The following is a 12,367-nucleotide window of genomic DNA, read 5'->3' on the forward strand; positions in this document are numbered from 1 at the left end:
GCATTTAAATAAAACATTACCCTCAGAGCTATCTTTATCCATGTGCAGCCACTTCCTGACTCTTGCTCTGCTTCCATTTCTCTCATTCTGGTCCACCCCTGATTCTCAAATTAGCACTCCTCACTTTAAAACCCACACAGAGCGCCGAGGCTTAAATAAGAATAGTCTGGAGTTATTAGAAGTTTTTGGTTTGTGTTTTTGTTCACTGTAGCTTTTGCCAAAAGAAAGAATTTAGTTTTTAATGTTATTACAGTTTTATCTGCAAAATGCTATATGATGAACCCTGAAGCAAATATGGCTCTGCTTTTTAGAATTTACTACTAAAAACTCCCAATAATGTAAAAATCAATAAGGAGATCTTTAACGATCTGTGACACAGAATGTTGTACTTACAAAACTGACACACTGCTAACACCAACAACATTAATTAATGAATACTTTTGGGGAAATTAATTATTTATTGAGTTTATGGTGTCGTGGTTATTCGGGTGACATGAACAGATCACTTATTCAAGACCCATCCTCAAGGGGTCATGAGCTAGTGTGGTCACTGTGGCAGCATGGCCACTGAAGCTGCGGTTATGGTTGATGCACTCGCTATACAACAGATATGCAGTCATGGTCACACATGGTCAACTGAATGTTATCTATTAAGCCAATCACATATCAGCAATTCAGTGCATGTAGACATGTATAGGATGACTTGTTGAAGATCAAACTAAGCATCAAAAGGGGAAATAAAGGTGATTTAAATGACTCTGAATGTGGTTGTTGGTGCCAGATGAGCTGGTGTGGGCATTTCAGAAACTGAAAGCTGAAAAATGCCAGCTGGGATTTTCCTGCACAACGATCTCTGGGCTTACAGAGAACAGTCTGAAAGAGAGAAAATATTCAGTAAGCAGCAGTTTTCTGGGAGGAAAACCATGTTGATGCCAGAGGTCAGAGGAGAATGGCCAGACTGCTTTGAGCTGGTAGGAAAGCAACAGTTACTCAAGTTAATTCAACTGAGGTACAAAGAAGCGCACAACAAGTGGAACCTTGAAGCAGGCTGGCTGCAGCAGCAGAAGACCGCACCAGGTCCACTCCTGTCAGCTAAGAACAGAAAACTGAGACTACAATTTTCATTAAATGGCCAAGAAAAGTTGTAAAAACCTCGTCTGGTCTAATGAGTCTTAACGGTTGCGCTGACGTTTGGATGGTGGTGTCACAATTTGGTGCAAAAACATTAAAGCGTGGATCAATTCTACCTTGCGTCAAAAGTTCAGTTTATGTCACAGTCACTAATAGATCACCTTAATGTAATGGAACGGGAGATTCGTATCATGGATGTAGCTGACAAATCTGCAGACATGCTATCATGATGTGATGCTATCATGTCAATATGGACCAATGCCTCTGAAGAATGTTCCAGCACCTTGTTTAATCAGTGCCACAAACAATTAAGGTAGTTCTGAAGGCAAAAGAGGGCCAAACCCTGTACTAGACAGATGTACCCAATAAAGTGGTTGGTGAGTGTATACTCACACTTCAGGTGTGCTTGTCTCACCTTCTCCTGTTCGCCTAAATGATGATGAGCATGTAATCATTTCCAGCAGCGGTTGCTCTCTGTGCCATATGGAAATGCACTGCATTGATGTGGCTTTGAAAAGCTCACAGGGACTGACCCGCTCACGGATTTGTGCCTCCAGCCCAACCTCACCGCCCACGATGTGCCCGACAGGTTACAAAACTTGGGAGATGCACAACAAGCCAGTAGTTGTGCCATCACTTCTGGCTTGCACCACACACAAGGACGACTACAGCAAGAATAAACCTGCCTTCCAGTGAACCACACAGGGAATTTCTCTGTGTTTCCATCTTGGCCCAGATTCCTGGGCTTGCAATGACTTCAATGACTAAATAAATGAACTAAATGCACATTTTACTTTTAACTACTTTGTCGTAGTTTTTCTCAACCAAATTCCAAAAATTAGGAGAGTATATTAGCCAATAATGTGACCCCTGCAAGTCCAGCTTCAAGGTGAAGGACATGTGCAATAGGCCGACTTCCTGTTTACAGTATCACTCTGCACTTGTCTCCACTCTGACAACTTGCAATTGTCTCCCGTGTCTTTTCAGCACCTTCTCTCTTACTTCTTCCCCTCTAATCCCTCTTGTTTTTCTCACCAGTGATGCTCTGCGGGAGCGTCGGCTCAGCGGCTGGTCGAAGGGTGGGCTGCTCATTTGAAACTTCTCCAGGTAACCGTCAGGTATCCGGATGTCAGCTGGCAGGGACAAACGTTTGTTCAGGTCCTACACAAAAACAAGAAAACTCAATTTAAAAAAAAAAAAAAAGTTGGTATATCAACCTGAATGAATAAACAAACAAACCCTTAGCAAACAACATAATCTCTGAATAAATACCTCTGATTGGAAACAAAATGGCAGAAACCCAACGTAAACAAGCAGAATCTGTGGGTGTACTTTAGGCCTCACCGGTTAACAGAGGAGCCAGTGTGGTACGTGCGTGTGCAGCCACACAGTTACAGTTTTAGACTTGTGTTCATGGTAAAGGCCGTATGTGGAGCCCTTAAGAGCTCAGGGTAAGTCTTTTTAAAAAAGTAAAACAAGCACACAAAGCATGATTCTAATGATTCTTTATATAAACATCACTCAAACACACATAATACAATCAAACAGTTAAAATCTAACACCTGGATTCTTCCCATCATGCATTTCCTCTATTTGTTAGATTACTATTAATCCCACGTTTCTCTCTGTAAATCTACTTCCACTCCCTCTGAGGTAACACCGGACACCCCACTGCTTCCTCCCTCCATCTTAGCCAACACGCACAAAAAAGCAAAACGCAACCTCAACCTTTTTCAAATTTCAACACAAGTTCAGAGACAAGCTCATAAACCCGTAAACTGAAATTGACCGACTTCTGGAAGGATCGGTGACTTTCAGCCTTTGCGTTAAACGGTGACTGTGAGTCAGCTTTCTGCTCTGTGTTTGTTAACAGCAAACACATTTAGCCATGTGATCAGCTTCCAGGAAGTGTAGTCTTCATTAAAACTTGGAGAAAGTTGACATTCTGGTGCAGATTCGGCATCTCTATCGTTTTGTGTGCGTACAAACTAAATACAAACTCATAAAAACATTCATTTCAAGGCAATAAAGAGGCACGAAGGTTTGCTTATTGTTTTAGCTTTAACTGTTCACAAAAACATTAAGTAAAGACACCACAGCTCTGGATTCTCAAAAAGAGAAAACAAAAGCATTCTGCACATATCAGCATAACAGGAACTCTGCTTGTCTTTATTTGTTTAAGAATATACATTAGATTTCGCTTTGCTGCTCTGTGGTTTCAGTGTGCAGGGCCAGGATTGGTGGCTTGTCCTCAGAGTAAGTGATGCCATCCATCACCTAACCTTTGCAACCCCTCCACCCCCCTCCAGTTTGTCCAATCAACTCGTCCTAATCTGTTACAACAGGGGCCCATCTGGACCGTATTACAGTAATCCTCGTGATGTAATCCCAAAATGGCACTGCTTCCACTGCAGTCCGAGGAGAACAATCCGCTACCTGACCAGCCCAAAGGGACGTCCTCGCTCCTCCTCCTATTTTTTCTGCTCTGCCGTCCCTTCTCCAAGTGTCACAGAGGCACAGAGGGGACAAAGAACAAGGCCGCACACTGATTTCACTGTTGGGTCACTTCATCAACAACAAGCCTGCAGTCAATCACTCTGTTCATTCAAACAGTACACTGGATTTGCTGGGCTGACAGAAGCTGCAAGTAGAACTGTGAGCGTGTCCAAAAAACTAAAAACTTTATCTGGCTGTGAAACAGTCACAGGAAGTGTGAGGTGTACTGCTTGCAGACACGCTCAAAAAAAGCAGCAAGAGGTGATGTATCATCTCTCTGTGTGGGCAGCCTCAAATGCAGCTTAACTAAACCCCAAGCATTTTTTCCCCTCTACTCGTGCAGGTTTGCATGCTTGGTTTGTCTGTGCAGATGCTGCTATCTGCTTGTAAACTCCCACAGGGGTTGCAATCAAAGCAACCAATAAACAGAAGGAGGAAAGTGTGTGTTGTTCAATCAGAACTTTTCCTTCCACCCAGCAGGTAGTGTGAAAACATGTGGTTCAGTGGCATCAACTGTACCTATAAAAACACACCAGACTATAAGGAAGCCCTTTTCCTTACAGTTTCTTTCTTTCCTCTCCTTTGACTCCTTTTATGTAAAACTGGAAAGTCTTTTCTTGCATTTTATTTTATATTTTGTGTTAATACAAAGAAAAAATAAGTCTATGAAAAAGAAAGACAGACAGAAGGTGAAAAAATGTCTAAAACAGTGATGCAGAAAAAGGAAATGAAAACTATGGATGGATATGAATCTATTTTCCTGTCATGCTTTTTTTTATATAATTTGAGTTGAGAATGGCGATGTTATGAAGTAACTCCTGCCACAGTTCAGGGGGAAAGTGGGCGGCTCGTTGCATTACTTTATGTCAGCTGCACGGCCTGAAGTCCTATTGGTAGAGCTTACGTTGGGCTAAAGGGACCAATTATTGGTTTTGGGAGGGATCGGGTCAGATATTGATTGAAACAGTAAAATGACATGTTACCTCTGCTTATATGTAAAGAATAAAACTTTAAACAGCTGTTTGAGAAACCTCTCTATGATGATGATGACAAGCCGTCACCATTTCCTTGCAGATATGAATTAATACAGATATCTGCGGATCACTGGAATAAATGAGTTTTGCAAAGTTTGATATAGTAGCAGCGTGCTTGAGTCAAAGTAACATTTGTTTTGTCGTAATGAATTCTATTTTCTCAGTAAAAGTAAATCTACAATAAGTTAAACTGGACTAATAAAAGCTTTAAAGCTCTGAATGCAACACTATTAAAGACCAAGTAACACTTAATTCTCTCCATTCAAAAAGAATTTGTGAAAACTGCCTCTAATTTTTAGTCCTCTGATATAAGAGACCACATTTTTCAAAGCTAAACATACATAACAAGTTGTTTTTTATTTAAAGCAGACTTAATGCGCCCATCTTTGGCTCCACAGCTATATTCTTTGCCTCTGCTAGACCAGTTTTGAATGTTTAATAAGGCAAGGTGTTTTAGCTTCCTTCACCCTCCCTCGACTCTTTACCCGTTGAAAGCCTACCAGGACTAACGCTTCACCCTCTTTTCTGAACTGAGCTCTTTGCGTCATATTTCAGGCCTGCTGTTAGAACAAAATTACAAAAAGGTGTGCATCAGAAGGTAGTGAGGCTGGCCTCGGCCTATCCAGCTACCCTTGGAAAAACTTGGAACCTTTTCAAATGGTCATGGTTATTGAGTACAGAAGAGGTTGTCAAATGTTGTCTCTATGTGGGGAAGAGATAAGGCTAACTTTCTTCTGATTGGCTGCACCTAGCAAATAGATTGTTTGACCAACAGGTTGGTAGGGCACCTCCATGTGACATCATAATGATCCATGAGAACACAAAACAGGGGGCGCAAACACAAACACACATTTGTGTTTATTAGTTGTTATTGTTGCACAGGTACTCTGTGTCCATCTCTGTAATCTACAGTATGTGAAACAGATTCATGCCACAGATTCTTCTTGTTGGCTTTGAACATACAGCTTTAATAAAGGAAACTATTTTGGAATCATGTTCATGTAGGAACAAAAATATAAATCAATGAAATAGAAAAGAATTACTGTTGTTAATATGTGCAGAAATAAACGCCCTGGATCCAAAAAATACTTGTGGGAAAATGGAATGCCTTTTAGATAAAAGCAATTACAGTGAGATGTCTTTCTGTAATGTGTTGAGATTATGTAACCACCGGAGAAACGCAATCGAACTGCCCATGTCTGGCTCTGTGTGTTTGAGAAAGAGGAAGTAAATCAGAGGGGATTTTGGGTGGGTGGATGTGCTGACGAATAAAAGATTCTTTAAAGTAGATTTCAAAACCAACTTCAGAAGAACATTACATGAAATCAGTCTGAACATTATGTGTGCGCTGCTCACATTGCAACAGGAGCCGAGGACTTGTGTGTGTGTTTTTGTGCAGTGTGTGTATATGACACACTGCACAAATACACCCACGCCGAGTTACAGCACGGAGCTCACATTCGCGTCTTACAGATAAGTCTATTGTCATTTATCAGTGAAGTCATCGCAGCGCACGCTTATTAACAAAGTGGAATTTGAACCATCACACCAGGTGAGGAGATGTGTGGCAACACAGTCAATCGTCCCACTGAGTTAAGTGTAGGCCCTGCAGTGACTCACACTACAATATATCCACACTTTGCAAAGCAGAGAGGCTACACGAGGACAACGACGGCCTGAAAACACAGAGCCAAATCTCACCTCCGCAGAGATGCGTCTGTTCCCTCTGTTCCTCAGACAAACACCCGTGGGTGACTGCACCTCATCAGAGGAAGTCCCGGATGCCTGGTCGCTCTCTCCGTCTGACCCCATCTTTAGGTTCTCGTGGACGATATCTGGAGATGAGCGAAGAGAAAAGTTTACAGAGAGCACGGGGGGGTTGACAAATGGAGCAGGTCTGTAAAAACAGGGCAGGGCGCAACACCAGGTAATGACTTCAACAGGAAAGAAAAACACTCTCTCAGACACTTTTATGACTCCCTCTTTTCTTATCAAGCTACTGGCTGTATCAGACAGACGATATACAAGAGGTAAATATTCTTAATGAGTTTGACTTAGATTTTATTTCAGTGCCACAGGCTTTATGAGACAAACGGAGTAATTTAGCCACGCCTGAGAAAACTCTGCTCTCATACATACACTATTGCAGCATTTTCATTCCCTCCAGGGGTTTTATTCATATTTTGAATTTGTATCTGGACTGAAAATCCAAGTTGACAGCAAACTTGGTTTTCAGAGTCGTTATTTTTAGTTATATTTCTTTGCAAAAAGGACAAAAATGCGGCCACAAAAGTGGATAAATTGAAGTGCATCTTTGCTTAAAGCAATGATTTCTTTGAGCACATGCGTGATACAGTTCCCTCGACAGAAATGGGTATGACAAGGAATTTAGGCCCAGCAGCAGCTCAACATCTTCCACGTATGGTCACAAAAGAAATCGTTGGCTATTTCTTCATTTCAAGCCAGAAAAATAAAAGTCAAATATTAAATTTGACAGCAGGTTAGGCGTGACTCACCAAGGCGACTACCATTGCGAGGCATGACCATGAGAGAGCCTAGTCCTCCTCCGATGACGCTCTGAGGCCGTCTGAGCGGCGGCTTTTTAAAAGAGCCTGTGTACTGGTGAAGAAATGAGTGGACACTGTGGGCTGATGGAGGACGGCCGTTCCTCACAATGGGCTCTGCTGGAGAAGAAAGAGTTTGTTGTGTTTTTTTGATGATGACAGGACACACAGTATACAAGCACATATCAACAGATGCGAACAAAATAAAAAAAACCCAAAACAAAACATTGTAGTCATGGCGCTGAAAGAAAGTGGTATTAATGTGAACAAGACTCATCATGGCCAATATGTGATTAATGCACTTCAAAGCAATCCAATGATAAATTCATCCTGAGGTACTCTGACAATCGTATGTGTCGGATGATTTATCTTGCTGATTGCGTCACTACATAACAGCCAGTTCTTATAAAAACTGGGTGGCGGATGGGTTGTTTTCACCTTTCTAAATGTTATTAAGCTCAAAATCTGCATTATGAGGATCACGACTACTTACTAACAGCTAGATACTGACACAGAGGAGGCACTACCCGTCTGCTAGACGGCACCTCTGCTTATTCAAGTCCCTGAATCTTACCCATCAACAGCGTTTTGTGGCATTTAAGTCTTTTTGAGTGGTATTATCTAACAAATATCAGAACACGCTGGATGCTACAGACCATCCAAGAAGTCTACTTTAGTTTTGGTGATGTGCCTCGCTAAGCTATAACACTAGTATTACCAACTAACTTAGCACTTTACCGCTCTCATACTCCTGGTTCTAATAAAAAGAAGACAGTGGCATTATAGAGGGAAGGTCAAGGCTTCAAATTTGGAATTAACCAAGGGGCAACCTCCAGAGATTAAAAATGAAACCCCCGCAAAATGACAAAAACTGCAGTTCCTCTAAGTGCCACTTGAGGCTCCCTCCAAAAGGACATAGTTAATGGTCAATTTGATTACATTTACAGAAGAAAAAAAAATGATAGTTTCAACTTTCATAACAACTCCAGGTTTTATAACTCATCCACCTGGATAACTGAGCATGGCTGCACTGACTGAGGCAGCTGGAGCCACTCAGAGTCTGGTAAGCATCCTCTTCTGTCAGTTATTAAACTGGGCCTCTTCACTGTGTGTGTGTGTGTGTGTGTGTGTGTGTGTGTGTGTGTGTGTGTGTGTGTGTGTGTGTGTGTGTGTGTGTGTTTCCTGCCTTCTGTAGCATTTTAATAAACTGACTGATATTACGGCTTGCTGAGTGGTGCAGACCATTCCAGGTATTTGTGCTTATTTGACTTCTGTTACTTTATTAGTGCGTTCTTAGCACTTATTTTGTGTCTCTGTGCTGCAGCAGTACAATTCAAGGATACAGCTTGTTAACCAGCCTTGCTACCAATAGTTGATAAATTAGTAGTCCACCCTTTGATTCATCAAAGTAACTTCTAAATCAGAAAGAAATTCTACATGGCTGCAGCCAAAACTTTTATATTAAGGCCTCAAAATGTGCCTCTTTGATACTTTCCTTATAATTACCAAACCACTTGGTGTCACCTTCCATCTTTTATATACACACTGTATTGTTAGGCTTTGTATCAAGGTGACCAATAAAAATTAAACTGCTGGGTTGATATACAATTAGGTTCTACACTGTAAATTAAAAAAAAAAAACACAAAAAAAAAACCCAGTGAATTAAATTGAACCTTAATCTGTTTTGATATTTGAGTATCACATCTTCCCAATGAACTTCGGGTTACCTAATTGTACACATAGCCAAGAGAGCAGCAATGTTTTCTTAATCAGTGTAACCCCTGTACTGTAAATAATCAAAAGTGTGTGAAAGTCTGTAAACAAATGCCTGACAGTCTAAGGCAGGGGTGGGGAATTCGGGGGCCGGTGTCCTGCAGGTTTTAGATGTGTCCTTGATCCAACACAGCTGATTTAAATGGCTAAATGACCTCCTCAATATGTCCTGAAGTTCTCCAGAGGCCTGGTAATGAACTGATCATTTTATTCAGGTGTGTTGACCCAGGGTGAGATCTAAAACCTGCAGGACACCGGCCCTTGAGGCCTGGATTCCCCAACCCTGGTCTAAGGTGTGTGAGTTTGGCTTGTAGAAAGGATCTACCACTGACAATGAACAGCTTTTGTCCAAAAGCACGACTAGAGCTGACAGAGTTGAATGATTTAATATCTGGAAGATCTAGCACCCAGCAAAACACCAAATATGACAATGAGGAGAAAAGAACACCCAAGAGAAGATGAGCAGAAGTCAAAACTCAGACAGAGGCCCATGTATGCAAAAAGAGCAGACAGGACAAGGACAAGACATAAGTCAACAGTTACAGAGGAGATAATTACTTCCCAAGAATAATGATTATTGATTAGATAGATTAGTTTATGTCCCTGCAAAAACAAACAAACAAACAAAAAACAACTGTCAGGCAGAAAAGTGTTTGTATGTGTTTAGGACCCGTAATGCAAGGGCTTGGGTTTTACAGTCCACTGCTGTTTGTCATGACCTTGTTTGGTAAAGCCATTAACATCATCAGCCTTTGAACACAGAGTGGATTACCTGGTTTATCAAGAGTAGATCCATTTTGTTTAAAAAAAACAAAAAAAAAAAACAGAAACAAAACCCACACAAAAGCAAGTTAATAGTAGGCAAAGTTTTCCTGTATAGAGAAAATTTAGGGAACTAACAAAAGTGCTTTTAGCTAGAGTCAAACGCTCATTGCTAATTTGCGGTGGGTAATGGTCCAGTAAAGTCACACCAAACAAGTGGTTGTACTATGGGCTGCCTCCTGCACGCTCTATCCATGCTGCACTCTCTCCTACAACAAATCGTTGAGCGTTTATAGACAAGAACGCATCTGAAAACATGGTTAGACCAAAGGAGGGATTCTCCTCTCCAGCACCTGGGAAGGTCTAGGAATACTGCAGAGAATAAGGAGTTGGGGGATTTCATCCTGGCAACAGGACATTGAACCAGATCTTTACCTTCTTGAGGTGTGGGGGAGTTTCCCCAATGAATTTTAAAGTGTTTTATTGACCCACAAAAGGGGCTTGAGGAGGACGGAGTATTGAACTCACTGTTTGGTTCTTGTACAACCACAGTGGGAGCTCGTTTCACATAAATCAGACCTGTTTCCAGTCAGACTGCCAGAGCATCCCTTTGTCACCAAATGTGCTCATAATTTTTATGGATTTAATTTTTAGACACAATCATAGGTGGAGGGTGTCAGGTTCTGTGGTCAGAGGATTTCATCTTGCTTTTTGATGTGGTTCTGTTAGCTTCACCAAAAGACGACTCCCATCTCGCACTGGGTCGGTTTATAACTGAGTCTGAAGCAACTGGCATGAGCACCTCCAAGTCTGAGGACAGTTTTCAGTCATAAATGGCGGACTGAACACTTGGGGTTTTGTTCATGAGTGAGGGAAGGAGGGAATGGCAAATGGAGATCGCCGGACTGGTGCAGCATCTTCTTCAGTGTTGTTGATGCTGTACTGGTCTGTACAGCAACCGCAACACTAAAGAGAAATGTGCACGTAACAGCAAAGCTGTCGATTTACCCGTCAGTCTACGTTACTAGTCTCACCAATGGTCACAAACTCTGGGAAGTGACGGAAAGAATACGACTGCAGAAACAAGTGTTGGAATCAGCTCTCCCCAAATGATGTCTGGGCTCTTCCTTAAGCTGCCAATATACCCTCTGCAATGGTCACATCGCTCACTGCCACGTCGTCATCACACATATGCAGCCATTTATACCTGGCATTACAGCGCAAGAACTCGCTGCAGTATTCTCCTAAAGGTGTCGCCACCAGGATAATATTGCATCATAAGCGCTGATAAGGAGGAGAAGAAGTCAAAACTAACAAATTTGTAATTTGTGTGTGTGGGGGGGGTATTTTACATTTTGACATTTTACTTAAATAACAGCAAAATGCTACAGATTGTCCTGATTATAGCTGAGCGAGATTGCTAATGATTCTGTTCAACAGTTTCTGAATTACTTTTTAACTGGTCACAACCTCCACATACTTTCTGAGTTGTACATGTCTGCTTTTTTAAAGTACCCCCTCTTAAAGTCCCACTCTGGCCAGGAATAACAGCGTAGTCATTACCAGCCTGCATATCATCACCACCAGCCTCAACAATATTAGCTCACCAGTTGTCTGGTTTCCAGTTTCCAGATCCAACAGATTCTCAGTGAATTTTTCTGACGTAAATCCCATTGCCAAAATTAAGCTTACAAGATTCAAGCTGCCTTTTCGAGGCCGATTCAGACTGCTGTGGGTGTTCAGGTCTCGTTGGGCTATAAAAACAGATTTTACTACGCCAACACAGTCGCTGAAAATTCGGAAAATGGCATGTTACATATGTATTACAACCATGATTATCTTTCTTTTTTGTTGTTGTTGGGGGGGGTTTTGGCACATCATGACAGACTGACATCATATATGTGATTTAGCAGGCATGTATTATCCCGGCCCTTATACCACCTCTCCCTTATCGCTGGGCAGCTGCTGCTGCCGCTGGCCTCAGTTATGAGTGTTACATAATCAGATCAGGACCACAACGCTTTCCCCAATCAGAGAGTTCAGATCAAATCTCATCTGGCTACTCCATTCTGTCTCCTCTCTACCCTACTTGCTGTTACACAGGCTGCTAAAATCCCCCACACGCAAGCAGGCACACACAGGAACGCACACGCACACACACACATCATAGTTCTCTGTCCCCACTCAACAAGCACAGAACACTCTGGCCAAACTTGGTGTTAGTCGCTGCACAAAAAGCTCTTTACAAAGCCTAGTTAGTTCTCAGAAGGCGATGGGGGGAGGGGAGGGGCTTTGTGGGAGCTTAGACGATCTGATTGATTGAAAAGGGAAAAGGGGGGAGAAAGGGTGGAGGGGTGCTGAAAAGAGAAGAAGAGGAGCAAAAAGATAAAAAGAAAAAAAAAGTGGGGGGCAGCAAATGGATCAAGATGCTTCGCTGGTTTCACCAAGTCATCCAAGTCGCCGTGGCAATGTCATGGAAACTCTAAAATGTTTCCAGACCATGAGCACCATGGCAACAACTTGCTAGCACACCGAGACGTGCTCCCTGGCTTGCTTGCTCCGTGCAGATTTTGTAAATATCAGAAGAGATAGGCGGCTGTGCCACG

General features: G+C 42.1%; 1 protein-coding gene across 3 annotated transcripts in view; it reads right to left on the minus strand.

Annotated features, from left to right (window-relative positions):
• LOC146382855 (cyclin-dependent kinase 17-like) overlaps positions 1–12,367 on the minus strand; it is a 39,267-nt gene that overhangs the window by 12,719 nt on the left and 14,181 nt on the right. For 2 of the 3 annotated variants that reach the window (XM_084933816.1, XM_084933817.1), the window contains exons 3-5: positions 7,178–7,345; positions 6,363–6,496; positions 2,167–2,292 (exon numbers count right to left, since the gene is read on the minus strand). In XM_084933816.1, coding sequence (XP_084789942.1) covers positions 2,167–2,292; positions 6,363–6,496; positions 7,178–7,345 — 428 coding nt within the window. The remainder of the gene's footprint in view (positions 1–2,166; positions 2,293–6,362; positions 6,497–7,177; positions 7,346–12,367) is intronic. The other variant, XM_084933818.1, reaches the window with a different exon arrangement.

The sequence above is a fragment of the Perissodus microlepis genome, chromosome 7, assembly GCF_051167445.1.
Source record: "Perissodus microlepis isolate ML-2025 ecotype Zambia chromosome 7, ASM5116744v1, whole genome shotgun sequence".
Lineage (NCBI taxonomy): Eukaryota > Metazoa > Chordata > Actinopteri > Cichliformes > Cichlidae > Perissodus > Perissodus microlepis.